General features: G+C 42.0%; 4 protein-coding genes across 4 annotated transcripts; all 4 read right to left on the bottom strand.

Annotated features, from left to right (window-relative positions):
• Positions 1-516: 516 nt before the first annotated feature.
• iffo1b (intermediate filament family orphan 1b) lies at positions 517-11,667 on the bottom strand. Its single transcript, XM_034553776.1, has 9 exons — positions 10,331-11,667; positions 7,993-8,053; positions 6,235-6,330; positions 5,590-5,730; positions 5,019-5,203; positions 4,809-4,935; positions 4,294-4,383; positions 3,785-3,915; positions 517-3,387 (listed from the first exon to the last, which is right to left on the bottom strand). The coding sequence occupies exons 1-9, from the start codon at positions 11,302-11,304 to the stop codon at positions 3,288-3,290; spliced, it is 1,905 nt and encodes a 634-aa protein (XP_034409667.1). The 5' UTR covers positions 11,305-11,667; the 3' UTR covers positions 517-3,287.
• A 1,396-nt stretch (positions 11,668-13,063) lies between these two features.
• Positions 13,064-16,482, bottom strand: opn9 (opsin 9). Its single transcript, XM_034554353.1, has 8 exons — positions 16,350-16,482; positions 15,699-15,849; positions 15,403-15,542; positions 14,947-15,085; positions 14,686-14,800; positions 13,837-13,917; positions 13,233-13,761; positions 13,064-13,143 (listed from the first exon to the last, which is right to left on the bottom strand). Exons 1-8 carry the CDS (start codon positions 16,480-16,482, stop codon positions 13,064-13,066), a joined length of 1,368 nt encoding a protein of 455 aa, XP_034410244.1.
• Positions 16,483-18,610: 2,128 nt separating this feature from the next.
• On the bottom strand, positions 18,611-22,728 carry gapdh (glyceraldehyde-3-phosphate dehydrogenase). Its single transcript, XM_034553851.1, has 12 exons — positions 22,684-22,728; positions 22,226-22,272; positions 21,116-21,215; positions 20,842-20,948; positions 20,618-20,708; positions 20,397-20,512; positions 20,115-20,196; positions 19,827-19,978; positions 19,641-19,719; positions 19,225-19,308; positions 19,044-19,141; positions 18,611-18,953 (listed from the first exon to the last, which is right to left on the bottom strand). Exons 2-12 carry the CDS (start codon positions 22,246-22,248, stop codon positions 18,884-18,886), a joined length of 1,002 nt encoding a protein of 333 aa, XP_034409742.1. The 5' UTR covers positions 22,249-22,272; positions 22,684-22,728; the 3' UTR covers positions 18,611-18,883.
• A 2,349-nt stretch (positions 22,729-25,077) lies between these two features.
• wu:fj39g12 (uncharacterized protein LOC563937 homolog) lies at positions 25,078-26,124 on the bottom strand. Its single transcript, XM_034553880.1, has 2 exons — positions 25,983-26,124; positions 25,078-25,745 (listed from the first exon to the last, which is right to left on the bottom strand). Exons 1-2 carry the CDS (start codon positions 26,079-26,081, stop codon positions 25,449-25,451), a joined length of 396 nt encoding a protein of 131 aa, XP_034409771.1. The 5' UTR covers positions 26,082-26,124; the 3' UTR covers positions 25,078-25,448.
• Between the last annotated feature and the right edge of the window lie 809 nt (positions 26,125-26,933).

Below are 26,933 nucleotides of genomic sequence, written 5' to 3'. Positions count from 1 at the left end.
CAGCGTTTTTCAAAATGTTTGAAAGTCTTAAACATTGCATCGTAATTTATAAGAAAATCTTAATCTGAAAAGTAATGCCAAATTAATCAAATGGAAAAAATATATATTTTTCTCTGGAATGTGGCAAAGTATACAACAAGTTAGAATTATACAACAACAATTCTGTAAATATACTACAATACTACTCCACCTCTGCAGAAGGTTGGTGAGTTTCGTTTGTGGTGCTCACATTTAAAACATCTTTCCTAGACAGTGTCCTTACAGGGCTCAGCGTCAGCTGTTAAGACTGTTAATATAGTTAGTGATAATTAACCAGAATATCTGCAACATTATTTCTGGAAAGAGATGCTGCTGTTGGTTTGTTTGAATATAATAACAAGTATATTTTGTGAGCGCAACAAACATAATTCCTTTCACCTCCATTTGTTTTATTTTTTTTGTAATTTTAGGAACGGACAGAAAAAGCTAAATGGAAACACATGCAGTATTTTACAAGTAATAACACATAATGTTGCTCAGTTACATCTTTTATTCTTTCAGTCTCTCTTGACACGTTACATACTGTAGCTCTGCAGTGAAGCTTTTAGCCTAAATTACTGTCTTGATATTTAAAGCTGCATCGTCACACATCTGGAGATCTTGAACAAAACTCAGGATTATCATCAAATTGTTTTTTGCGACACAAATTGAATCCAATTATTTTGTCTCCTCTGGAAAAAACATTAAAGAAGGGACAAAAAACCGTCATATCTTGTCATTGACCGCCATCTTTTCCATTGAGAAACGAAATAGGGCCATGAGATAATTTTATCTTAATTCAATTTATTTCCTTGTGGACATTCTTCGCTTGCAGTCTTTGAACACAAGTATATATTCAAAGCTATATTCACTTTAAACATATAATATCCAAGTCATCGTACAGTCATTTTGCTAAAGCATTGGCATTTTAGTAGTTTATTTCATTTCATCTTTTTTTTTTTTTTTTTACACAACTTATTTTTTAATTGACTTTATTTGGCGACCATATACACTCATAAAGAAAAAGTATTAATGGAAAAAAATAACTCCATTGTCATTTGATCTAGATATCTTACATTTTTGAGGTGATTATTTTTGGAAAGACAGCTCGGTCCCAAACGCTAAACACAGAGACAATATCAAATTGGACTTATGTTTCCTTCTTCTTCATGTTGTATATTTTCCCCAGTAAAAGTCTTTTTTAAAACACTCACTGTACAGACATAACACCCAAAAACAGACACACTGGCACATGCACACATAGAGAACCCACTCAGTAAGCTATACAAAAAGGGAAATGGCATGTTTTGTGTCTCACACAATGTATCTCTGGCATCCTCCTTCGGTGTTCAAACCCTAGTGCAGTCGAGTCCAACAGCCACACATGCATGAGTTTATACAAGATTAAATTATGTCCTTTTACCGTCTTTAGTATTGAAGTATTGAGTATTTAGTATTGAAGTGTGACTTGCAGTGGAAGCATGAGAAATATTTCAACTGGTACAACCACAGAGAAGAAACTAGAGCCAGGACTATATTTAGCCAACAGTGTCTGATAGAAGTGATGACAGTGAGGATTTACAGCAGTATGCTAGTATATGTTTTACCGGAGCAGTGTGTCTGAGTAAAAAGGTCATGGTTAAATGTACCCAGGAAAACATAAATAAAGTAAAAATGAGGTATGTGTTCGTGTTAAATTCATAACTATAGTTCCCCACCTGCAACATGTAGAAGATGAGTAATAATAATAGAAGAAATACAGTTTTCTATGTCCAGCGTGTCGACATCTTTATGTTACATGTTTTACAAGTAATAGTTATTGTTTCAGATACATTTCTGTTCTGCTCATCCTTTCTATGTGCAAACAGGCTCAAAAATAGGTTTAGTTATATACATCAAGCACCTTGGTGAAATAGCCACAGCAGCTATATTAGGTCTTCTTTTTTTTTTACAGCAACTTCCTGTTGATTCGCAATCTGACCATTTTATTTTGGCACTAAATGGCTAACTTACTCTATTTTTTGACTTTCTTGTGTTCTCCTTTAAAAGTGATTCAGCCATGCAGAGGTTCTGACTCTAATCTTAGACAGCTACACAGTGCACTTAATCATACAGTATGATTATTGCCAGAGCCAACGCTGACTCTAGATCAGCTTCAAGAGGGTGCATTTAAAACTCTCCCTGGACACTGACATGCTGTCACCTTGAACTTTGGGTTTGTTATTAACAGACTTATCTGTGATGTTCAATGTATTTCAGATGTGTTTTTTTGTTGTTGTCTTGTCAATGAGCTTGTCGGTGCTCTAATATGATTTTAATTCGAACAATTCCCGCTGACATTGATTGTCGTTAAAATGTCACCTTTCGGTGAGCCAGCACATCAGCAATAAATAACATTGTTACATTTTTTTACAGCGGATTTCTCCCATAAAATCTAGTTTGGATTCAGGTTATTCACAGCAGGTAAATGATGGATTGAAAATATGACAGACAAAAAAAAATGTCCTGTTTTCAGGATCGTACCCAATTCATATTTATGAAATAAGGTTTGCGTTGCCTGTGGTTTAATTGCTTCCTACACTGATAGAAAGCCAGCTCTGAATCTGCAGCTGTAAGGCAGCAAAATGCTGAATCATGACATCGTATTAGACTTTAAAGACTCAAGCTCCTCATTATTAATATAAAACTGACTAATCAAACTGAGAAATACTTTCCCCTTTTTGTGTTTGTTTAGTGATACATTGTTAATAACAGGCGTGTACATTTGTGTGGAGTGGACTTTACAAGGTCCTTACGACATGTATTTGCTAAACGCCAGGTTATGAAGTGTTTTTACTGTGTTTGGAGTCAATTAGTCCTGCTATGCTTTCTCGTAGCATACGGCACTGCACTGCAAGGACATCAGCCTGTTTATTTACAATAATTCCTCTACTTTCTGAATCTTCACACTGCATCATAAGATTCACTTCCTTAACTCCTGCTTTCAAACACAAGATGACACGGTCCGACTATGAGAAGACCTCTCCCCTCTGCGGGACATCCGCATGAAGTAGTAATGAGAGAAATCAGCGCTAAAAAGTCTCCTCAGACCAAAGCTGACTTGCGTGGGCAGCAGGAAGAATTAACTAAATAATTCCGCACATGAAGAGGTTTGTGTAAACATGGCGTTACCATAGTTACAGGTGTGTAGTGCATCAGTGTGCTACTGTAGCTGGATGCGGTGGAGGACACGTGAGCACAGCCCCCGTTGCTGCCGCAGTGAGGAAGTGTCAAGATCGTCTAGTGCTCGAGGAAGAAGACGTTGATGATGATGACCTGTCGTTTTCTCTCTGGTCACCGTCCTCAGTGGACGCGGGCGCCGCAGAGTCACTGTGCAACACAAACACAAACATATGCTGGAATGGGAATAAAGGCAGAAATGTGACACTCTTCATTTGTTTTGTTTTTGTGTACACAGCAGACAGGAAGGTGACTATACGATCCGATGGTCGTGTTATTCATTATTGATTATTATCTATATATGTTTTTTAAAGCAATCACTTAATCGTGAAAAAGAACCAAGTGTTGCTAAAAGTAGTCCCGCTAAATCTTGCACACTGTTCCTTTAAATGTTTGTACACTGTTTATAAATGTTGAAAGGCGACTTCTGGTGAAGTGTAACTCTGTGGAACTAAAGATGAAATGCTACCAAAAGACAAACCAATGGGCCGACAGGACGGGCAGATAGATCCTGTAGACTGAGTGCCAGCGTGTTTGTGTGCGTTACCCGTCTCCACTGTGTGTGATGAGTCTCCTGCAAGTCTCCATCTGAACATCTAGGCCTCTCTTCATCGAACACATCTCCATGTACTCATGGAGGTGTCGGTTCATGTCGCTCTTTGCTGTGGCCAGTTCCAGCTGGAGTCAGAAAAACACGCAGTCAGTCATATTACAAATGTTAAATGACAAATATTATATGTGTGTCTGCCATTAAAAGTGTGTTTACTTCTGTGAAACACTGTAAGGCACTGGCATATTTGAACATGCTTCACATGGCGTTATGTCTTTTACGTCGTGTCGAAACAAAGAATAGTTTCAAGAGATGTTTGTTTGCACAAAGCATAATTAAAAGATGGGGAAACTAAACAATGCGTCATCACGTAAATCCTCTTTTGTGAACAGGTGAACAAGTGAAAAGGACACGAGAATAAACAAATAACACTGACCATAAAAAGAAAGAGAAGATTTACATGAACATCATTTTTTTAAATTCAAAATTCAAAATCTGTGTCTGACCTCAATCTGGTCAATTGTCTCTTGGTATTCCTTCTCCCTGGACTTGAAAAGACACTCCGTGTCATTGATCACCTTTTCCAGGCAGTCCTCCTGGTAGAGAGAGAGAACAGAACACTTTTGAATATGTGTGTGGTCAGGATAGGGAAATGCATGTGATAAAGTGCAGTAACACTTGTAAACAGAACATGTGTCTGTGTGCTAATCATAGCACAATCAGACTTAGTGAGGTGGTACGACTATCAAAGTACAGATGGCTTCATGCTGCAATCAGATCAAATTTCACCTTTCCTCAGCGGATTGTTCAAATACCACACAGCCGGTGAATGAAATCCAATACCTACATGCATTTCTTGGAAACAAACACACTGACTACCAATGCAGGCCAGGCACAGCATCTGCCTGTCTGTCTGCACTATGTGGCCGAGGTGTGGCAATTGTTTTTTCCATCCCCTGTATTTAGACCCAAGTTCATTCCTTTAAACCTGATTGAAGTAAGTGCTGTGACCCTGGCCTACCTCTCCTGGTGGGTGGGTGGGGTCAGGAGGCAGCGTGGATCCTGGGAAGTCCTCCCAAAGAAGCAGTGTCTCTTCAGTCTCCTCCCAGGCCAGACTGTCGCAATCATCCTCAAACTCACATTCCCGTCTAAAATAAGAACATAAATGTACACACACATTTGGTAAAAAGCGCAGTAACATGATATGATATTTCAAAGTCAGACCACCCACAGGTGGTTCAGCATCCTCTGCATCTCCTCGTTGATCTGATTGGCCGATGAGCCACGGTGCTCTTCATCTTTGACCACTCCCCCATCACTTTCAGAGGTGCTGACGGGTTCGTCACACTCGCTGCCGTTGAAAGACAGAGGAGTTTGTTTCCGCCGGCAGTTTAGGGATGATTGGTTGCTTGAAACCTGCAGGGACACAACCAGGAGTCTGACCATCGTCATCAATCTACCAGACCAACTTTAACACAAAGGGACTTGATAACTCATGGAAATAGGGCTCGGCATTTAATATGGTAATGTATATCTTTCATTTAAATCATGTTTTCATCAAATCATATATTGAGCTATTTTGATAAATACAATTAAGTTGTCTAAATTATATAAAAAGGGTATAGGTAAGAGTATAAATAGGCTACACAAGTATAGAAAGGCTTTACTGTGTGGTTATTTCAAATAGACTATGTATTTATTGAATGACTAAAAAACATGCTGTATTGTGATATATGTATATATATATATCGCTATGGAGATATTAAATGACTTATATCGGGATAGAAGGCTCATCCTGGTACCTGGTACATCTGGATCACATCTTCACAGTTCCTCTGCTGAGCTACGTCACAGAGACGAGCGGTGATTTCGATCCTGCGGCAGATGTCCATGTCCACCTTCATGGCTTTCTCCTGGATCTTACTGTCCAACTCTGACAAGTTCTACAGAGAGGATGGAAGGAACCACACCAAGAAACATACAAGAAATTACATTAAAAACTACTACTGCTTTGTCAATGTGAATAAATCACTGCTGTAAATTAATGTGTTACTCGTGCTACACATAAGCCATTAATAAGAACAACATTTGGGTTTCCATTAAACCTTTTTTCATAAATGAATGAGGCTAACTAAATAGAGGTTGAAGGAGGATAAACGCCTGCCAAACATGGCAACCCCTAGTTGTTCTTATTCCCGTCTTATTACTTGTGTATAAAGCATCAGTAAATGGTCCCATGACTATGAGATTTTTTCCAGACGTCACACTCAAGCCATTCGTTACAACTTATGAACCCTTTGGGATGGGTTTCTTATGAAAAGTAAATTATAATGACATTTTTCTTTAGTTATTTTTTTTGTGGATTTGCACAATCCACCCACTGAAAAGCAGGAAGACATATAATTAGTGCATAGCTTCGCGTATGTATGGTGTGTACATGCGCTCACATTGCTCATGAGGCCTTTGAAGAGAACCAGCTCTGCCTTCAGCTGCTGAACTCTGACAGCCAGCTCGTCCTGACAGCCTTCACTCTCTTGCAGGTCCTGCACGCATAAAAAAGAACATAAAGAACAAACACTTATACACCAACATGTCCTGCTGCATCTCTTTACATGAAATTATAAGACACATTATGCGCGCAGGGGTCATCAACCAAATGAATAAAAGTATATATCTGCAAAGTGCACAAAACATTGTAAATCCTAAATGCATGATGTCCTCTGGGGAGGTCTAGATTTGTCTAATTATAAGTCTCTCTTCTCTCTGTTGACTAATTCATATGCTACAATATTTCCATCTTGAGTGTTTTTTTACTGCCTGTGGTCTCCTGTTGTTGATGTGCTTCCTGCTAAATGGGGTCAGGTACAGATTCCTTGCAATGGCACATGTGCATTCAAACACACAGGCGCATGTGAACACACACCTAGACACCCACACACACAGGCGCCACGGAAGTCATCAAACCTTTTGGTTTATAAAGAGGGAGCTGCAGGAAGCACAAATAAAGGCAATCAACCTGGCAGCGGGTGAAGTTGATATAACTTCTATGACCTGTTGCATTTTTAATCTGCTAATGGTCAGTGGCCAAAGAAGAAAGAAAACCAATAATTAAAAGAGTGAAACAGTTTTGTATGAGTCAGGACTTGAACCTGTGTTGTATTAACACTGCACAGCAGCAGAGCTTAGTGCTGATCACTGTAGCAGCTGCAGCACACTGTGTTCAAACTAACTCATTTTTAATAATATTATCAGTTTAGCACAAAGACGTATCTATTTAACCACTAACCCACTGCGTATCGTTGAAGGGCCAAGAAAACACACATGGTGTAATGCTCATGGTATTTATAGTTCAGCTAAGTCACCGCTGAAGTATCACACCCAACACTTTATTTTGGTGCTTTTATTGACTCTGGATGAATTTCAAATGTAAAGTGAAGACTCAAAGATTCAGTGTAGACACACTGCATTGTTGGTCTTGTTAGGTTGTAGTGGATTTGATATATATTTGCACATGTAGATAAGAGAAGTTTATGTTTTAAATTAATACATAAAGAAAGATATGATAATTAATTTGGGATATTATGAGGAATATTCTGGAGGAATGTATTATGAAACATAAGAGAGGATCACTGTTTTAATATTCTGTTTTAATGACAAATGTAATGATTAACTGTATGATGCATGAGAATGAATGAATGTTTTATTGTTTAGACAATAGTTAAAATGGATGCCGATTGAAACCTAATGTGTTGCTTTTATTCGGAAGGCAGGATAATAGGCTTTTATTCTGAAGGGGGAACTTCCTGTCCTTGACCGGAAGAGTGAGCTTTGACCCCGCTAGTTTTACTAATTGGCTTAGCGAACAGAACGACGGCATCCTTTGAACTGACCAATGGAACTAACCTTTAGGTGTGAATTCATTTGCATGACCATACTAACGACCGAGCATTTGTTCTGGGGACATGGTTCTACTGGTCTGGAGACTCGAAACAGCCCCGGTCTGTGGCTCCCTGGGAGCTGCACTCCGTCTGTGGAGAGTTCCTCCTTTCTGGCCCCACGATCGTGAACGCTACATGAGTATTATCTTTGCCATTAAATATTGTTAAACTTTAACTCGAATCCTGAATTTCCTGCGGCCACGGGACCCGGAGCTTTGAACACGAATCTTACAGTCTGCAGCCCCACACACACACACACACACGTACCTCTTGTAGGTCTGACATTTTCTGCTGCAGATCCATCCTCATAGTGTATTCTTCTTCCCATCTAAGAGTCACATTGGATATAAAAGTAAACAATATTTGAGTGTCTTGTAATGTAAATAGAGAAAATACAGACCATGGGTTTTACACACACATTCATTGATGCATCTTCCACACCCACTTAGAAAGGCTACTATTGCAATTGTCAACACATTTGTTAGACCTCAAGGATACACACAGTGTGTTTTAGTGAGTAACGATGAACTTAACTGTGAGAGATTTGCTTATTCACTCAGTGATGAAGTGCTACTGCGGTGCGGCCCATGAATCTGAACTGTAATACATTTAAAAGGCACAGAGCACAGAGCCTGTATGTAATCTCAGATTCAGTGACTTCATACAGCACACATGCCCAGGGGAAATAGACTCACTGCAGAGGATGTAGCTTCTTATATAAATGCAGTTTTAAATGCAAAATGCTGCGGCACATCGGGACCTTTAGGGAATACTAAATCTGCAAGAAACAGGAGTTGTTGCTGGTGTAGAGGATGTTTGCTTTATCAGTAAGGTGAGAGCGAACTGAAAGCAGAGGTGCATCCTTCTGCAGGCCAAGCCCCCATCCAGCAGTCACAGCCTGCCGTGCATGCTGCATTGCAGATACAGTGTGGAGCGTGAAGCGGGGGATGCGCAGTAGGAGAGACGAGAGAGGAAGGAGCACGAGAGGAAGTGTTCAGCGTGTGGAATTGTGTGGGGTTTTAAGGGAGAAAGACAATGTGACGGTATGGTGGGCAGAGTGAAGAGAGTGAGGGGCCGGGGTCTCAGGGAGGGTAAAGGGGGAGAAAGAGAAGTTGCCTTTTAATAAAAAAAGAAGCAAAATGCTCCAAAAGTTTAAGATAAATTAGTTCGTAGGTGAGTTTAGATACTAGAAAATGATTCACGGGAACAACAACAGACATTTCATTGTTATATTTGACTGCATATGTAATGGAGTCAAGGAGTTTCACTTGGAGAAACAGGCTTTAATGGCCACATTGTCTCGAGGAAAACTGCTACCTAGAGTTATCTCACGGTGGTTGAGAAACAGGCTCCTAACAGAGGGCCTTGATTTACAGGTAGTGACACAAAACACGACTTTTCAGGTGAGCCACTCATCCGCTCTCAAGTCTCTATACAAATCAATTGTGTGTCTTACGTCACACATATTTGGGCTGTTGGAGACGTACCTCTACCTCGTTCACAAAGAGCCCACTATGCTGGTCTCCTCTGTAAAGAATGCATGGCTGCTCCTTTAGACATAGTACGAGGGAATTCAATGAGCTGGAACATGGAGCTACTGTAGCTCACTCAGGACAGATCATACGTAGTCCCAATGTCCTTCAAAGTCACGATAGGATTTAACAGAAGTGGGTGCTTTTCTCCAATAATTTAAATGAAAAATCTTTTTATGCAAAGTTTGCAGAACACTGGAATGACTCATTGAGATCTGTCTGGATTTTTTTAGCTGTCTCCCTTATTTGGAAATCGGAGCACCCAGATTTGGACTGGTGATGTCATCGTGAATAAGTGATTGTGCGTTCAGAGATGTGACGTGATGTTGGGGCAGCAACTATTGATTATGTTTATTATTAATTATTTCCTTGATTAATTGTTATAAAATATCCACAGAATTTTCCACATACATTTTTGCTTTAAAAATAACTAAGAATGTCAGCTCTAGGTCAAACCTAAAGTTTGTAAAGCTGTAAATCTCAAATGTCCACATGTCCCAGGACAATCACAGTGGGTGCTGGTCCAGCATCATAGGGTTTGTTTGAATATTCACATTGGCCTCACTGGACCACCTCCAGGGTCTCTCGTTAAATGGGACCATCATAACATTATTTCATCTTCATCTTTCATAAAATAAATGTTGGCTGTCCAATCAACCTGACTTCTATTTCAGGGTGGGTTTTTCCTAATAGTCCTGTAAACTAAGCCACCCATGGGTGAGTCATCTTGGGAGTAACATGAACTCTAAAGGGAACATTTGTGCAGCAGACTGAGCTCCACACGTCCCCGCTAATATTTGACCTTCATTCTTCTTTATATTTAGCAAGTGACGTGTTAATTTTCTTTCCAGCAGCAGCACCTGGCTCTGTGGTCAGACATGAAGTGGATGTGATGGATGGAGAAGGGTTTGTGCTGACTCTGCCTCTGCTGGAGACAGCTGGTCTGCAGTTTCTTTACAGCTTTGCTCACTGCTCCAAAGTAGAGCATTACGCACACTTAAGGAAACTACAGTACAACCTCATGCCCCTGTAGGCCTGTTACAAGTGCAATAAAAGAGTTTTACCCCATTTACCTGCGTTTATACTCGTCTCTCTCCCTCTTCACTTTAGCCAGGACGTTATACAGGGCTCTTATCTCAGGGGTGATGGTGTCAATCTGCACCCCGACTCCGTCAGGCTGTGTCCAGGAGACTCCTGGGCTGGTCAGCCGGTCCCCACCGGGGCCAAACTTGCGTGTGTGGTTGTAGGACCAGATGGTGCCCGGGAGAAACCGTGGAGGAGGGTTGGTGGAGCTCCCTGGACCTGCGCTGGTGTTGGAGAACGTTTTAAAACCAGAGCCAGGGGAGTCCACACAGGGAGAGGCCTGGCTGATAGTGATGGCCGGGTTACAAGTGGCATTTGTTTGGGTTGAACTGGAGTTTTCGGTAGTGAGTGGTGGTGTGAACAGTGTTGTAGGCCTCCTGGCTGAGTTGTTGGTGTTGTGGAAGGGGAGGGAGCCGGGCCTGAGCGACATGGTCCCGACAAATCCGGTCTGTACGCCTGCATCCTGGGTATGCCCCCTGCTCTCACAGCATCCACCTTGACAGCCTTTGTTGGCATCCAGCGCCTGCTGCAGTTGTTTCTCTAAAATCTTATTTCTACGCTCTAATTCATGCACTTTTGCTAAAAAACATCTGAACCTCAGATTGAGAGTTTTGAGGACGCTGATGTTGGATCCCAAGTCGTTTCTCAGAGCCATGGCAGCAGGGGGGTGCGACACAACGCGATGGTGGTGGTAGTGGCTGCGGCTGTGGGGGAGGTAAGGTGAGGTCTGAGAGGGTGCGGTGAAGTCAGGCCCCGGCTGATCGGGCCCCGGCCCGGACTGCTCACCCAGCAAAAAGGAGGTCTGGTCCGGTGCTCCGAAAACGGTGTCGGACAGGAGGCCTGACGGAGAGTCCGGGTGTCCGGGAGCGTGACTCTGCTGCGGATGCTGTTGGAGATGCGCGTTTGCCCCCAACAAAGGATTCATGCTATGGTATGGAAAACTAAAGCGCTGCAGATCTGGCATGAACACGGACGGGAATTGCCTTTGCAACAATAGAATACAGTTAAATAACGAGCTGATAAAACGAACCAGAAGAAACGTGCGCTCAAAACGCCAGAGTCTTTACCTGATTATATAACCGTTTCCAAATGAGAATCCTCTCCTTAAAGCTGGGAGGTCTTAACGTCGGCTGGTGGATCAGTGCGCTCTTAACCGTCCATAATACGTCCAAAACGGGCTGCGAGCAAGGATACAAAATGCGGCAGCACTGGACTGCCTCCTCGGTGAGATGTTTTGCAAAAATAAACGTGAATAAATGAAGGAAATGACGCAGAGCGTGGATAACGGGAAGGGAAAAAAATCCACTGTCAGTTCAGTCCTGTCAATAAGATGCGGCCGCAGGCAGGAGGAGCCATGCTGCGGGATTGGAGGAGCACTGCTACCGTAAACACTGGGCGACAGTCGCGCTGATCCAGTCACTGTTTGTTGTCTGTGCAATATTACAACACTTAGGACGGTACTGCCTTGTTGTTTCACTGCGTTTTACACAATAAGTAGTTCAGATTTGGATCAAACTGGAACGATTGAATACAGTTATAATGATCATGTTAAAATGTTAAAATACTGTGTGAAAGAAAAAGGATTACTAAACTGGCAATTTAAACACCTTCCCCAAAACACCACTAAAAACACACACATTTTGACTGTGTCTGTCAACTGTGTTATGGTAATTTGATTACATCATTGTAGAGGTCGAAAAGTCCTTTTTGCTTAAGAAGGTTCCCAACTGAGTGAAATGATCGGATGTCTAAGGGCCCAATCCCAATGGCCCCCCTCAGGCCTCAACCCCTGAACCCTCAGGGACTCACTGTCTATTATCACACAGTCATAAACTATTGGGATTCATATTGATGAACATAGATAGACAGTAACAACCCTTTTGTTTCATTGCATATGTATTTATTTACTTTTTAAAAACAAGAATACAAAACAAAATGAACAGTAAATGTCAATGACCAAATGATCATGCTCAAACACAAGAAGCATCAGTAAAAAAATTAATTAAAAAAGCTAGGCCTATGATAGATTATTACACTGTTAAAAAGGAAGTTATAACCTAACTGTTGAATCTACCTTAATGCACAAAGGAAATATTGATAGAACAGGTTAATTTATATTGCACGATTAAATTGTCAGTTTATACTGTTGATTGTTACGTGTGACAGCAGCAGCAGGAAGGACCTCCGGCTTCTCTTCTCACACAAGTTCAGCATTTGGGGAAATAACTAACACTAACTTATTTGATTTCTGCCATAGAATTAACGCACGATGAGAACATTTTACCACTTTTCTTCCCGTGTGCTAAATAAATATGAAGCTAACTTTAAAGCCAGCAGCCGGTTAGCTTAGCTAGCTTAACGTTTAACTAGTAGAAACATATAAATTACCGAGCGTTAGCTAAACTCTGTCCAGAGGTTATCCACCACCTCGCTAATTAGCACTTGTTTCTTGCATGTTTAGACCGAAGTGTCAAAATTTACAAATTGCAGTTTTACGAGGGTTTAACATGTTTGATCTAAATTACCACAAAGCAAACCTATCAATCAATCCATCAATTCATCTGTCTATCTATATTATATCTCATATTGATCTTAGACACTGCTGGATGTGGACCCCTCAGATCTCTCCTTGTCTTGCGTGTCCAAAGAGGCAAAGAATGCACGTCTCTTCTGCTCAGGACGTGTTCTTCCTCCACTCCTGTCCCCCCGTTCTATCTGTTTATTCAGATTTCTGTTTTTTTCTTTCCACAGGTCGGGCTCCTTTTACTCCTCCAGCTCTGGCAGTAGGAGAGGCTGATGCTCCCTGAAAGAGAAGATAAAAAACAGATTAACAATATGGCCTGTGTGGCAAGAACATATTCTTCTGAGAATCAGGCGCCAGTAGTTCCTTACTTTCACATAAGCTTTCCTTCCTGGCCTGCATTCGCCTCCTCTCTGCCTTCTCTTGGCCAAACACCATCGCGTAGACCTCATCCCTGAACTCCTTGTTCATGATCTGGTAGATTAAAGGGTTGATCATGCAGTGGGACTTGGCAAATATGGCAGGGATCAAGGTGACTACAGGTGGGAGACAGGAGAACGACTGGGGGCTCCCGGTCCTTGGTTCAGCTTCTTTGGACCTGAATGTGGTGTCACTCAGGCCGGGGATGGAGGCTGAATTCATGTTGTTCACATTGCTCCACGTGTTCTCGTGGCTGTTGTAGATTTGTCTGTAATATTCTGCAGCGGTCAAGTTCAGCAATGAGGGGATATTAAGGCTCCTTGGAGCACTTGGAGAGCTCGAGGCCATATCCGTTGACTCCTCCACCACAGTCTGTAAAGGTGCCTCTCGATCATCTCTGGGAATGAGTGCAGAGACCAGAGACACAGCAACATACGGCATCCAGGCCAGCAAGAAGGTGGTGCACACCACAGCAGCTATCTGAAATAAACATGGCTTTATCTTTCCCGCAGAATGTTCATTAATGAATCTGAAAACAATCCCCATAGGGTTTACCTTTGTAAGTCTCAGGTCTTTGCCAGTGTGACTGACAGAAGAGGACGGTATAGACGCCAGAGTTCGATTAGATCTGAAGACCTGAAAAGAGAAGCAACAGGCAATGCTGCTATTTGCAATTAAGCCTTAATTCACCAGCACTGTCAAAGTCAACATGCATACGTATAAACTCCCATATATATATTAAAGCCATTTTGAGCCATTTAAATTATAGTATATGTGCAGAGTGTTTTGTTGCATCCTGCCCTGTAAGTCTGTTAACATGTACGCTGCAAAGTCTGTGTGCTTCCTCATCCTGATTGGCTGCTGTGTCTCTCTTGTTTGTCTCTCCGTTGAACGGAAATTGTGATTTAGCCTTTCAGGACGTTATGTACAAGCTCATTTGCATTTACACATATGTTAAGGATTGGCTATTTACACTAGAGCTGTGTTTGCCTTTACTGTGATTTGTTTGAAAAGAGCAACCACAGGCCGTTATTCCTGTGTAGCTTATATATTGCTTATTATATGTACCCAATTTCAGTTTGTCAAACAAAAAATAACAAAATTGCTCAACTCCAAGAGGTTTAATGTTAGAATGGTTATTCAGACTGAGCATCTGGATCAATGGGGCCTTTTCATTTGTTATTCCCCTGCATCAGAACAGGAGGTACTGTGCATGCATTGCTGTCTGCCACAGTGTATCTTTCAATACTCTCACTAGGAGGTGCCAGAGTTTCACTCCTGACATTCTACACATTGTTGCTTTAAACAAGTGACATATACAATACATCTGAACAAAAATAATTACAGAATACACACACAGTTCCCCGACCTTCCATTTTGTGTCATGAAGCAACTTGTCCTCACCGTCAGAAGGATGGCCAAATATGAAGCGACGATGGTGAGTGTAGGAAATCCAAAGCATAATATCATGATGAGGAAAATATAGATTCGGTCATTCAGAGACGACCTCATGCTCCACCTTCAAATAGACATGCAGATTGGTTATAACTCACTTGATTGTTTACAAATACTTGAAGAAATCTGAGAATACCCAGACATCTGCAGACTTTTGTGTAAGTAAACAATAGAGGAATGAGCACCACTGTAAATTAAATGAGAGATTACCAGTTGATGGTACAGCTGGTCCCATAAGGTTCTGGTCCATAACTTCCAAAGCCAAAAGCAGGCAGCAAGGCCCAGAACAATGTGTAACCCCACATCAGCACTATGGACAGAGACACATGGCGTCTCTCAATCCATTGACCTAAAGAGCCAAGAACTCAATGTGACTATTTATGGGCACTTAACCTCATGGGAGGTCTTTACATGTCACTTTACATTATCTTAAAACATCAGAAGGTTAAATGGGCCTTTACTCCCACCTTAGCAATTATCAATAAATGAATGACTTTTAAATCAATAACTCTTTGAATCAATACATTTTTAGAAGAAAGAGACTTTAATATGCATATTGTGTATGTAAGGTTTGTGTAAAGGCCTGTCCGGCAGGAAATGCATTAATTTATTCACGAGGAGTCCGATGGATTTAGAGTCGACGGTCCATAAAGATCTCAGACTTGCCGTATCTTAAGCAGCAGATCTTCAGGCATCGGTCCAGAGAGATGAGGCAGGTGGTGAGCAGAGAGCCGATGCCAAACACAAAGCCCTGAATGCCGTACCAAAGGCACCCCGTCTCCCCAAACACCCAGGCATGACACAGGCTGGAAGAGGCAGAGAAAAGCTCAAGTTTCCCCACTAAATAGATCATCCCCTTCTGTCTCTGAGAAACGGCTGCCGTTCTAGATGTTATATTATACTCACACATCATCTTGGATTCAAGCCATGGCTTCTTATTAGTTGATAACAAAGTTCTGTACCTGGAAATGATAGAAAATGGCCCTCCCAAGAAGCTGAAACCAAAATCGCAGAGGGCCAGGTTGATGGTCATGAGCTCTGGAGGTCTGAGCTTCTTCCGTCTCCTGCAGTAGACTAACAACGCCACGCCGTTACCCAGTACTGATGCGACAACTGGAAAAGAGTGATAGTGAGGAAAAGAAAGAAGACGCAGCTTTAAGTTAGCTCTTTCAGTCCTTAAAATACCAGTTGTGCATGATTACATGAAGTGAGCTAGACCACAGATTAACACATTTGTTTGGGAGAGCAGAGTGTATCTGTTTATCTGTAGCTTCATTGATTTGTTGCCAAGCAATGAAGAGGAGAAAAGTATTTTATAGTGTTTTGTTTTAACGAGGTAATGTCTGGTTTGGTCTTTTTCTATTCACCCCCATCCCAAGTAAATAATAATATTCAATAGTATGCAACCGTATACCGTATATTACATTTATTGTAATCCAAAGAGACAGAACATCTCATCACTTTATGTGGAATTTGGCATGAATATCTTTGGATCAATTCCAGCATGTTTGAAGGTCCCTCGACTTTCAAAATAAGAGTGGATAACTTCTCTCACAAATAACTCTGATGATAAAAGTGTCAGTGACTCTGAAAGTGTTTTCAACCCTGCTGACCTGTGAAGGTGAGGAAGGCAGCGACGGCGAAGTCTGCAGAGGGGGAGAGCTGGGAGAGGAACAGCGGGGGAGGGGCCACCCCAGTGGACGAGGGGCCACCCCAGGAGCCCCTCTGAGAGCCATTGTCTCCCATGGATGTATTGCACTGACCCACAGCAGCATGCAGAGAGGAGGAGCAGCACCTGGAGCCTCAAAGAGCCACTGACGGGCAGGAAAACAGAAGAATTAAAACACTGTGACACCACGACAACTACAGTGGAATTAGGGCATGTGGAAGTCATCTTTTCTCATTGGGGGGGACATGTCCTGCAGGCATTAGTATACTGGCAAGAGTATTCTGATCTCTGCATGGTTTCAGCTGAAGATGTTCACTCAATGTTAATCTGCTCTTACTGTGCAGACAAAAACAATAGAGCAGAATCGTATGTACATCATCCAGCTTAAGAGAGCAACAGGAGTGGGTAAATGACAGCAGGGTATTTGGCTTTAAGTTTCAAAGTATTATTCATAATACAAATAGCCTTTTTCTGTTACTGACACACATGTATCTCTCCTCTCCTGAGTTTATATTAATGGAAGTACTAAATGATGATAATATGTGGACAGTTACAGAGAAGATTAATGTAAATGAATACAGATCGAGGTGACATTATGTCATCGTGACACAAATGGCGGACAGATCTTCTCTGATGGCGACACCATTTTCAGCTTTATTGGGAAAATCTTCCATGGATTGTAATTAATTCAGGATTATCACAGGAAACGTGTTGTTGTGAAATAATACTAGTTACGTTAGCATCCTGTTACTTTAAATAAATAAATGAATCATTCTAATAAACAAAAGGTTTACAAGTGGTCACAGGGAACAACCAAGACCTTTCTTCTTAATCTTTTGTCCCTCCAGAAATTGTATATTTATCCAGCAGGCAGTGAGCTTTAGCAAAGGGTGATTTATTCAGGGGTAAAACGATGAATAAACACATCAAGACAACAGGAAACTGATCAAACAAAAGAGGGATTTCCTCTTCTTTTTTTAAAGCCTTTTGTTCACAACTCTCTCTGTCCAAGATCAGGACATTCAAACGCACACCTGCAGGAAAACATCACACTTAATTACTAAGCATCATCTCTCACCTTCCTCTTGTCTGTTTCTCAGTCCCTTCCTGCGATCTCTCAGATGGCCATTATAGCAGAGATCGTCTCTTATGTTTGCATTTCATCTTATTCTAAACCCGCCCTCTGTAAATCCATGTGGCATTTCTCAGGAGAGACGATTTGCTGTTACCAATCTGGCATAGAAGAAATGATATGAGAGAGAGAGAGAGGAGAGTCTCTGATCCGCCTGGTGTCTCCTCTCCGGCCATCCACTAAATCCATATTATCCTGGTGGATAATTCCCGGTAATGAAAACATTGCAATCATCTCAATGAAATATACATTTTTCTGCAGATTTGAAATATTAAAAATGAACTGGAAACGTGTCACAAAACACTGATATTTGTAAAGAAATGTGTTTGGTTCAAAACTAACTTTGGTGGCCATTCTTTAAGTCATTGTTTTGACCAGATAATTGTATTTGCTGTAAATCCATTTCAATTTACAAATAAATCTATTTTCTGGAAAATTCAAAAGGAAGTTTAAATTATCTTTGAAAAGGAAACCACCACTACATTTCCTATTCGCTATTTCTCTTAAAGAATATTCCCATATGTATGCATGTGGTGTTATATAAACAGTACTTTTTATTTTAAATCAGTGGAGCCTGAGTCTTGTTTTCAAGGAGCCTCTAGTGATTCAGGCCGATAGACAGATCAGTGAGTAAAAACTGCAATACGTTGTTCAATGAATTTGCCATACTTGGCCATTTTGTAAGTATGAGTCATAAAAGGCTAATATTGAACAATTGCAGTGGGCTTTGTGTTAGTCAGGCTACAGTACCCTCCCAGATGGAGAATATATTGAACAGCACTAAAGGGGGTGAGAAGGAAAAAATAAAATAAAATGAAGAGCAGATTATATGACTTTTATTAAAGTAAAATGATGATGCAATAATCGATTCAAGCAAAACCTAAGGGGCGTCAGTGTTTTCCCACAGGAGGAAAACTGAGATGTATGGTAGAGCCCTCTTTTTAAAAAGGGCTTGCTGAAGTCAACGATTCATATAAGAATCATCTGCCGAGATCAGCATTTATCCCAGTGGAGCAGTTTCTAGTGTAGACGCGTATGTGCAGTGACGAGAGAGAAAAAGGAGGGCGCGATTCTCACAAACAGAGGAATTTATTCCACCGCTGACTGCAGTACTTCAGCAGTACAGACAGACTCACAAGAACAGAACAGGGAACTTTACAAATACAAAAAAGTAATTGGTCACCAATTTAAATCTTTTTCGTCTGCTCTCTGCGGGGAACCTTTCCTCAGGCATCTGATGTGGGTACCAGCCAAAGTCATAGATAACACATTGTTTGTACAACTCTGGTATCAGGAGAATGTGAGTGATGCGTCATTGTGCAGCGACGAGCGATGAGCTGGTGGTTTTACTCCTTGGAAGCCATATGGGCCATCAGGTCGCAGACACGGTTGCTGTATGCGAACTCGTTGTCGTACCTGATTGAGAAGCAAGAAAAGAAATAGAGTCATAATGCATCCCAGAAAAGAGACATTGGGACATGAGAGTAACTCATGCTGAAGGCTCACCATGAAACCAGCTTGACAAAGTGGTCGTTGAGGGCGATGCCAGCGCCGGCATCAAAGATGGAGGAGTGGCAGTCACCGTTGAAGTCTGAGGAGACGACCTGCAGGAGAGCGAAGTGGAGGACGCCACGTTAACAAAAACACTAAACAGCTTTAAGATCGGAGATAAGAGAGAAACACACACCTGGTGGTCTGTGTATGCCAGAATGCCCTTCATGGGTCCTTCAGCTGCAGCCTTCACAACCTTCTTGATGGCATCGTATGTGGCCTGTTGAATGTATTATTACCATCATCATACTTACTATATTTATTAAAAAAGGACAAGTCTACAAAAAAAAAGTTTGTCTACAAATCCCATGAAAAGACCAAAATCTATTATCAACTCAATACTTTCAGACTACCCGTCTGTAAATCCTGAGCCTGCTGGTTTCTACTGAAGATGTACATTTAAATAAATACGGTCATGAATATACAAGACAAAGCAGATAATTTAACGCTAAGACAGCAAACCTAGAGAGACGCAGAAATAAACAATCTACCTAACGTACAGTGAAATTAATTTCCGTTAAGTGTTATGATGCTTCTAGTTTGGTCACTCACGGGTTTCTCCAGACGGACCGTCAGATCGACCACGGACACGTTGGGGGTGGGGACACGGAAGGCCATGCCGGTCAGCTTGCTGCAAAATACAAATGTACAAGGTCATAAACTAAATTCACTGGATTTAGCCCACGTTTTGCTGATACAATAATAATACGATGATGCGAGAAAGTTTCTGGCACTGACCCGTTGAGCTCGGGGATGACCTTGCCGACCGCTTTGGCAGCACCAGTAGAGGCGGGGATGATGTTCTGACTGGCACCACGGCCGTCCCTCCACAGCTTGCCAGAGGGACCGTCCACGGTCTTCTGGGTGGCAGTGATGGCATGAACTGTGCTCTGATGGACAAAGACACAGAGGAGGGTTGAATATGGGCCCCTTCTCTAACGTTGTAATGTTGGTGCGTTTATAATCTGGAGTTAAGGGCAACTGGACGTCTTTCTGCCAGATTGTTCACAGTGCTTTAATCCTCACCATCAGGCCCTCAATGATGCCGAAGTTGTCATTGATGACCTTGGCCAGGGGAGCCAGGCAGTTGGTTGTGCATGAAGCATTGCTAAGGAGACCAAGGTTACAGCATCAGTTAATTAAGGGTTTTTAAAATAACGGCACCAACATACAACATTTTTCCGTGACAAATCTTTTACACTTTTAAACAATAAGTGAAACATTCAATATTGCACTTTCATAAATACTAAATTCTCATTTTCAAACCACTTCATTATTATTAAAAAAATATAATGATCTGGTTCTTACCTGACAACCTGAAGGGACTTGTCGTACTTTTCATGGTTGACACCCATGACAAACATGGGAGCATCAGCGCTGGGTGCAGAGATGATGACTCTCTTGGCACCACCCTTCAAGTGAGCCTGCAATGAGTTTTGAAATAGCATTTCATTTATGTCCTTTTTGACAAGTGTTTATATTTTTTTTTTTTTACATTCAGGAGTTTTGGGGGTGATTGAGGTACGTACAGAGGCTTTCTCAATGGTGGTGAACACACCAGTGGACTCAACCACGTACTGGGCACCAGCATCACCCCATTTGATGTTAGCGGGGTCTCTCCTGGAAAAGAAAAAAAGAAAATAAAAGAGAGAAGGTAACAATAAATTCTTACTCAGTTCTTCTCTTTTGCAATGTGTGAAACTGTAATTTAAATGAAATTCTTTCTATATAAAAGTCTGATTAGTGAGCATACTCGTGGAAAACTGTGATTTTCTGTCCATCGATGACCAGCTTGTCACCCTCCATTTTGACCTCCCCCTTGAAGCGGCCGTGGGTGGAGTCATACTTGAACATGTAGACCTAAAAGAGGAAATGTGAAGAAGAGATAAGACAGTTTGCACCACATTACAGCCAGCTGACCAAAGCAGAAGGGATTATATTAGTGATAAAAGATGAAAAGCATGTCTCGGACTACAAAAGCCTTCATTGCATATTTAATTGAGCCGATGCACATCCCCTCTACTCACCATGTATTCCAGGTCGATGAAAGGGTCATTGATGGCCACAATCTCCACCTTCTTGGAGGTGAAACCAGCTCGGGTCACCAGACGACCGATGCGGCCAAATCTGAAAGGGAACAGTGTAGTTTCTTAGTCTGGCCTCTAGATGGTGCTATGATGACATTTAACTGACCAAAGTGAGGCGAGCCTCCTCATGGCCCACAATTAGAGAAGGTATGAGTTTGAAATAATCAGTCATTAATATGCTACATTAAGTTTTTGACATTGGCTTCAACCTAAGTAGGGCTTTGTTATTACTGTTGAAGCTTTTTTCCTTTGTGTGGGGTTCATAAAGTCACCAGGAGACCTGAAACCACTGACGATGAAAGGTCAGGGATCAGGAGGAGGAGCAGGGGGAGGCGTACATCTCAGCTTATGGCTGCCCAGCTCTCACTCTCCCCTCTGGGGGCCAAAGTCGAAATGAACCTCCAATGAGCGAACCCTGGTAATGGCAATGCACTATTTGCTCAGCGTCCTAGTTACTTTTTAACCGCGGGTCCAAAATCCTGTCACAGATGCACTCTGTCCTCAGACACTGAAGGAGGACAACGAGCAGAGAGATAATCAATCAGATAGGGAGGACTTTAACGTCACACTATGCGTGTTCAACAACATTTACACCATGCAGGACCCCTTCTACTTGCTTCAGACAGCAGAAACACATTTCCCTGTTGAATGTCGAAGCCACATTGTCATCTGCTCAGGGGCCAAAGTTCAAAGATCAGCCAACAACAGCCAGGTTACTGTTGAGGCTGTTGCATCTAGGCATGTCCTCCATTACTAAACATGTTCTCTCAGCTGCTGTATGGTGTCAAAAACAATAACTAAAGAAACACATTTGAATATGCAAACAAACAAGCTTCAAGAAGCACAGGCGGTGCATTTTGAAAATGTAGTCAAGGCAGCAATTACACTAAATCACCTCAATGCTCCTGGTGTACACAGATGAGAGGGGTGTGGCATTGGGAGCTGCAGGTACAGCGAGCTCACTAACTTGCCTAATAAGTATGTGTTAAAGTCAAATGCATGTGGAGTGGATTAATTCTGTCATGCGAGTGGATGAAAATGAGCCCTTACCCATTGATACCAACTTTCACCATTTTCTCCTGGGTTGTCCTAGTCCTCTGAAAGGAGAAATGAGAGGAGCCAGTAGGAAGAGGAATAAGAATGCAGCCTGTTAAATATTGATGGAGCAACATTTATGGTGCCATATATTAGCTTTCACGTGATGACGTTGGAGATAAAGAGTTTATGCACAAATTATTCCACTGATAAGATGTGTGACCACAGTCCAAGTAAATGTCAAGCTTAAACCTGCAGTTACTTGACCCTGCAGGCGGATAAACTACCACATAAGAGCAACGTCACATCCTCATAAGCAGCAACAATTACAATTTAAAACAGGAGTACAAACACAAGTGCATATGTTTTAGCTTCATGACCACATTTAGACCCGCTGATTGTCCCCAGGTGGTCGATAGTCCTGCAGGTTCTTGGCCCTCTCGGTCTGAATAATAGTTCCTGAAAGTATTTACCGTCTGTGAGATGCCTCAGTCTGTGTGGTGACTCCGGGTGTGAGTGGGGAAGAGCAAAGTTAAGCGGGGAGATTTATGATTGACCAGAGTTTAAAACCACGCCCCCTGAATGGTCACTGCTCCTGGCCCCGCCCCCTGTGAAAGTCAAGGTCGCCAGCTTGCACAGAGACATGCAAGCTGGCCTCTGAAATCGACTTGCATGCGAATTAAACATCCTGGAAGCTTCTTTCTCTTCATCTCATTGCTGCTACTTGTCGGCCTAAAGCTCTGAAATGTTCTGCTTGGATTGTCATCATTTCTGCATAAGTTAGAGTATAATTAAGGCTCTCCTGTGTTTCCACACTTGAAGAGGTCTGGATATAGATACTCAGATAATAAACTCCTCAGATAGTGGACTGAAAAAAGAGAGGGGTCCCTCACTGACCTTCTTAGTAAATAGTCACACGAGGGATCAAATCTCTGTCTTCCTGACTATGACATTTAATGTCCAAAGTCCATGACCCTTCACTTTCAGACCGCCTGTAGGGACTGCTCATGCCTCTCCATCTCCTCAGCAGCTCACAAGTTGAGTGTTGGTGGACTCAACATGACCATTACGCATGTGCAGAGGAGGCTTATTCAGTCTGTTTGAGTCTGAAGCGAAAAATGTAGTCTGAATACAAAAGAAACCATATAGTCGAGTTGCCCTTATCTGAATAAAACTGCTGCTTTTAATGTCTTGGCAATGTGCTTGTTGCAAAATGTAATGTCGTCACTTCTATTCATTGCCGACAGAATATTTGACAAGGCATATCTGGACTCTTTTTTCAAAGAGTTGGCATTTACATTTTTTTTAAAGCGCTCCAAAAGGATGGTGTGTAATATTAAAATAAAATAATGAAAATGTCAGTTTAAACCAGAAGGCCGACCAAGTTGAATGTTGTTGATATTTCCCCCTGGCTGCACATGAAGGCCAACGTGCAGTCCTGAGACTTAAATGAAACCTTAGCCGGGGCATGGCGTCTTGTCATAACAGCAGAGCATGACACATGACATTCAGTTTCATTTCAGCAGATCATGTGGTCCTATTCTAATATTTAGCAGCGGGCGAGCAGAAGTGTAGATCTGCACCAAAACGGGACAGTGCTGGTATCTTTTATGGCGGCAGTGCAGAGGTCCGGGCATAGCTGAACTACCACAACCCTGTGGGCATGCCAGTCTTGGCCCACTTTGCAGCTTAAGGTCAAAGAGGGGAAGTAAAGGTCAGGCCAAGATTAGACGTGGGCTGGCTAGTCAACACATTATGCTCTCAGTATTGTAAATGCTGCCTCATGCGGACCACATGCTCTTTCTCACAACTTCCATTTCTCTACTCACAGGAAAGTGAGCGGCTGTGGAAAAAAGTACCTTGGGCATTATTATTCTTTTAGTCTGGTTATTGTAAGACTCAATTTACAGCAGCATTTATGTGTGTTAGTCTTATCTCTCAACATAAGAAGTCCACTCTGGGCAACTTAACCAGTAAGTGCAGTAACAACATGTATGGATTGCAGTTTGCTGATCTATGAGGAATCATGTCTACATTGTAAAGGGGCCCTCTTGAGCTGGATCTATGTAGCTTGTTTCCAGTACTTTGAGTGCAAAGTCCAGAGGGCAGCTGTGTGGTGAGGAACAAATAAACACATGATGGAATGAGACTGCCCCCTAGTGTCACAGCGGAAATCTATCACCTTCAAAACACAGACACCAGAATGAATAAGTAATATACCAACTATATATGGTGGGCATCAAGGGAGAAAATAAATTACTATTGCTCGTAGTTCTTTCTTGACCTTGGAGAATTGTTGATTCAGTATTTTGTGTGAAGGAAACAAATGGCACAAGGATGTGTAATTGAGATCATGAGATACGATCAAAAGCTCCAGGACAGTTACTTCCTTCAAAATGGACTTTGTGAATTACCGTTAAGTTTAAAATAATTAATGTCTCGTTCTCAAACTGAACACATTGCTGGCACAAAGCCTGCCAAATGCACAGCTCCATCATATTTATAAATGTCAGTTGGAACGTCATATGAGATTATCCGCCAACATGTTTATTTCCGTTTGCCTGTAGAATGATTCAAGATGTCTGCCCCAGGACGTTGGCTGTAACCAGAGAATCTGTCGTGACCGAGATTCTCCAGAATGACGCTGGAAGAAATGGAGCTTCCTCGAACAGCCATTGGAAGATTGAATAATGTATAAAGAGTTCAAAAATAAATATGTCAGGAGAATTCAACGCTGTACCTTGAAAGACAAATTGAGACGACGTGAGCCAATTAGGAAGGAAACAAACTGTGAAGTAAAAACTAGAGCTGTCAAATCTATTTATTCATGCAAATCACAAGAAACCAAAAACAACAATCAGCAGGAATCACAGGTGCCATTATATTTTAATATCTACATCCATTACACACTCACAATCCATAGATTTAACAATTGCCTAAATCACATTTACTGTATGAAGACAAATGCTAGAAATACATAAACAAAAAACAATGACGATCATTTGATGTAATTACAGCTCACAATGTTCTAATATTCAGTTTAATACTTGAAGGGAATAAACTACAGCTGCTCTGTTAATACAGATCTACGCTGGATGAAACCACATGAGCAATACTGCACGCCACACTACACACAGCCTACACACGTACACATCCTTCAGTGCACGTGAACATCTTTGCATGTATTTTCCCTTATGATACTCTAAGAAGGATGTCGTCAGTCTGTATTTTCTCTCCACTAACAGCCCAGTCCGCTCATGGACCCGATCCGATCCAGTTTCAGCCCAAAGCATCCTCGGTTCCATCCCCTCCGTGACCGGTCCGGTTCGGCTCGCTTCTGATTGGCCGCCGGCCCCTTCAGCAGGCGCAGCCATGGGCTCTCAGCCTGTGTTTGGGCATCAGCCCATTTGGGGTACTCGGCCGCTTTGACCCCCGCGGCGAAGGTGGCCTGCTCCTCTGGTTGGCTGTTCAACAGGTTCTCCAGGTCATCCAGGGTCAAAAGGTCATTGTAGCGTTCCAGAAACTGCTCCATAAACTACAGAGGAGGGGTGGGGGAGAAGATTCAATTCAATTGTCAGTGAGTGTACGAGGGAGAATAATTCAATCAGTGATACATTTCATTACTCTTTCCTCTGATTCTTTCCTGCTCTCCCTCCCTTCTGCACTATTCTCTTACATCAGTCATCCACTCTCAATTCTCCTCAATCGACTCTTTCCTATCGTCCCGGCTCCCCCCACCCACCTACCCACCGCTCCCCCTTCTCCTCCCTACCTGCACAGCATCAGGAGGAGGGTGCAGAGCGCGAGCCTCCGTGATCTCCAGAGGTGTCAGGAGGAGCAGCGTGGCACACAGCAGCACAGGGCACAGCATGGCAGCAGAGTCGACGGGCAGGAACAACTGAAGCAGGACTGAAAACACACTGCAACGACATGAAAAAGACATTAATGAGAATTACTCGTGCAGAAAAACACAAAAAAAAAACGTTCATGCAAGAGCACTGCGCGTTTAACCAATCCTCAATTGTTGGCTTCCAGATAATATTATATTGATGATGAATTCTTATATTCAACAGGGAGCATACAGAGAAACATCGTTACATACAGATAAGCAATGCAACAGTTGTGATGGATATAGGACGTCTAACAGGAGCCAATTTGCTGCCCCTGTTCCTGGTTTGGTTTTTCAATCTAGATTAAAACAGCCAAAGAGCAGATCAAACAGTGCATGTATTGTAGATCCAGTATCACAAAAAGTTCCTCTTTTTAAGAGAAATGCGTTTTGCTGCATTAAATATTTTACAATTTCAGAAAAAAAAAAAAAAAAAAAGTATTAATGAGGTGAAAATATTTGAGCTGAGAATAATGCACAAAAGACCTTTGAGAGACACATTTGATGATTTCCTTACTTCATAATCATACCTAGGTTTTAGGATGAATTGTGAAAATGCATTTTCTACACAATTTGTAGTTTGCTAAAAACAAGACAGACAAATGGATAATAAATAAAACAAAATGACTGACACAAACATTTAAGAACACGAGTGTGCTCACCGGTTCGGGTTCTCAGGAGGGTCTCAGGGTGTCTTCTGCTCTCACAGACTCTTCTCCATCTCTCTGGTTCTCGGTCTCCTCTCACTTGTTGGCACCTGCAGGGAGCATCACTCACTCGGTTGGCTCCTCTTCTCTGTGATGGAATTGAAAGGATTGTTCTTCCTCTTGCGTC

The sequence above is a fragment of the Cyclopterus lumpus genome, chromosome 16, assembly GCF_009769545.1.
Source record: "Cyclopterus lumpus isolate fCycLum1 chromosome 16, fCycLum1.pri, whole genome shotgun sequence".
NCBI lineage: Eukaryota > Metazoa > Chordata > Actinopteri > Perciformes > Cyclopteridae > Cyclopterus > Cyclopterus lumpus.
This window is presented reverse-complemented; position numbering and strand designations above follow the sequence as displayed.

What these genes read in the sequence shown, in the direction of transcription:
- gapdh (XM_034553851.1), bottom strand. Translation starts at nt 22,248, where the DNA reads ATGGTGAAAGTTGGTATCAATGG. An exon ending in GCATCATTGAGGGCCTGATG is followed by an intron (nt 19,979 to 20,114) that starts GTGAGGATTAAA and finishes TTTGTCCATCAG; the next exon opens with AGCACAGTTCATGCCATCAC. An exon ending in TGGCATACACAGACCACCAG is followed by an intron (nt 19,142 to 19,224) that starts GTGTGTGTTTCT and finishes GCTCTCCTGCAG; the next exon opens with GTCGTCTCCTCAGACTTCAA.
- wu:fj39g12 (XM_034553880.1), bottom strand. Translation starts at nt 26,081, where the DNA reads ATGCTGTGCCCTGTGCTGCTGTGTGCCACGCTGCTCCTCCTGACACCT. An exon ending in CTCCTCCTGATGCTGTGCAG is followed by an intron (nt 25,746 to 25,982) that starts GTAGGGAGGAGA and finishes CCTCCTCTGTAG; the next exon opens with TTTATGGAGCAGTTTCTGGA.
- opn9 (XM_034554353.1), bottom strand. Translation starts at nt 16,482, where the DNA reads ATGGGAGACAATGGCTCTCAGAGGGGCTCCTGGGGTGGCCCCTCGTCC. An exon ending in TGCCTTCCTCACCTTCACAG is followed by an intron (nt 15,850 to 16,349) that starts GTCAGCAGGGTT and finishes ACTCTTTTCCAG; the next exon opens with TTGTCGCATCAGTACTGGGT. An exon ending in ACCAGCTGTACCATCAACTG is followed by an intron (nt 14,801 to 14,946) that starts GTAATCTCTCAT and finishes GTCTATTTGAAG; the next exon opens with GTGGAGCATGAGGTCGTCTC.
- iffo1b (XM_034553776.1), bottom strand. Translation starts at nt 11,304, where the DNA reads ATGCCAGATCTGCAGCGCTTTAGTTTTCCATACCATAGCATGAATCCT. An exon ending in AGAGACGAGTATAAACGCAG is followed by an intron (nt 8,054 to 10,330) that starts GTAAATGGGGTA and finishes TGTGACTCTTAG; the next exon opens with ATGGGAAGAAGAATACACTA. An exon ending in ATGTGATCCAGATGTACCAG is followed by an intron (nt 5,204 to 5,589) that starts GTACCAGGATGA and finishes GTGTCCCTGCAG; the next exon opens with GTTTCAAGCAACCAATCATC.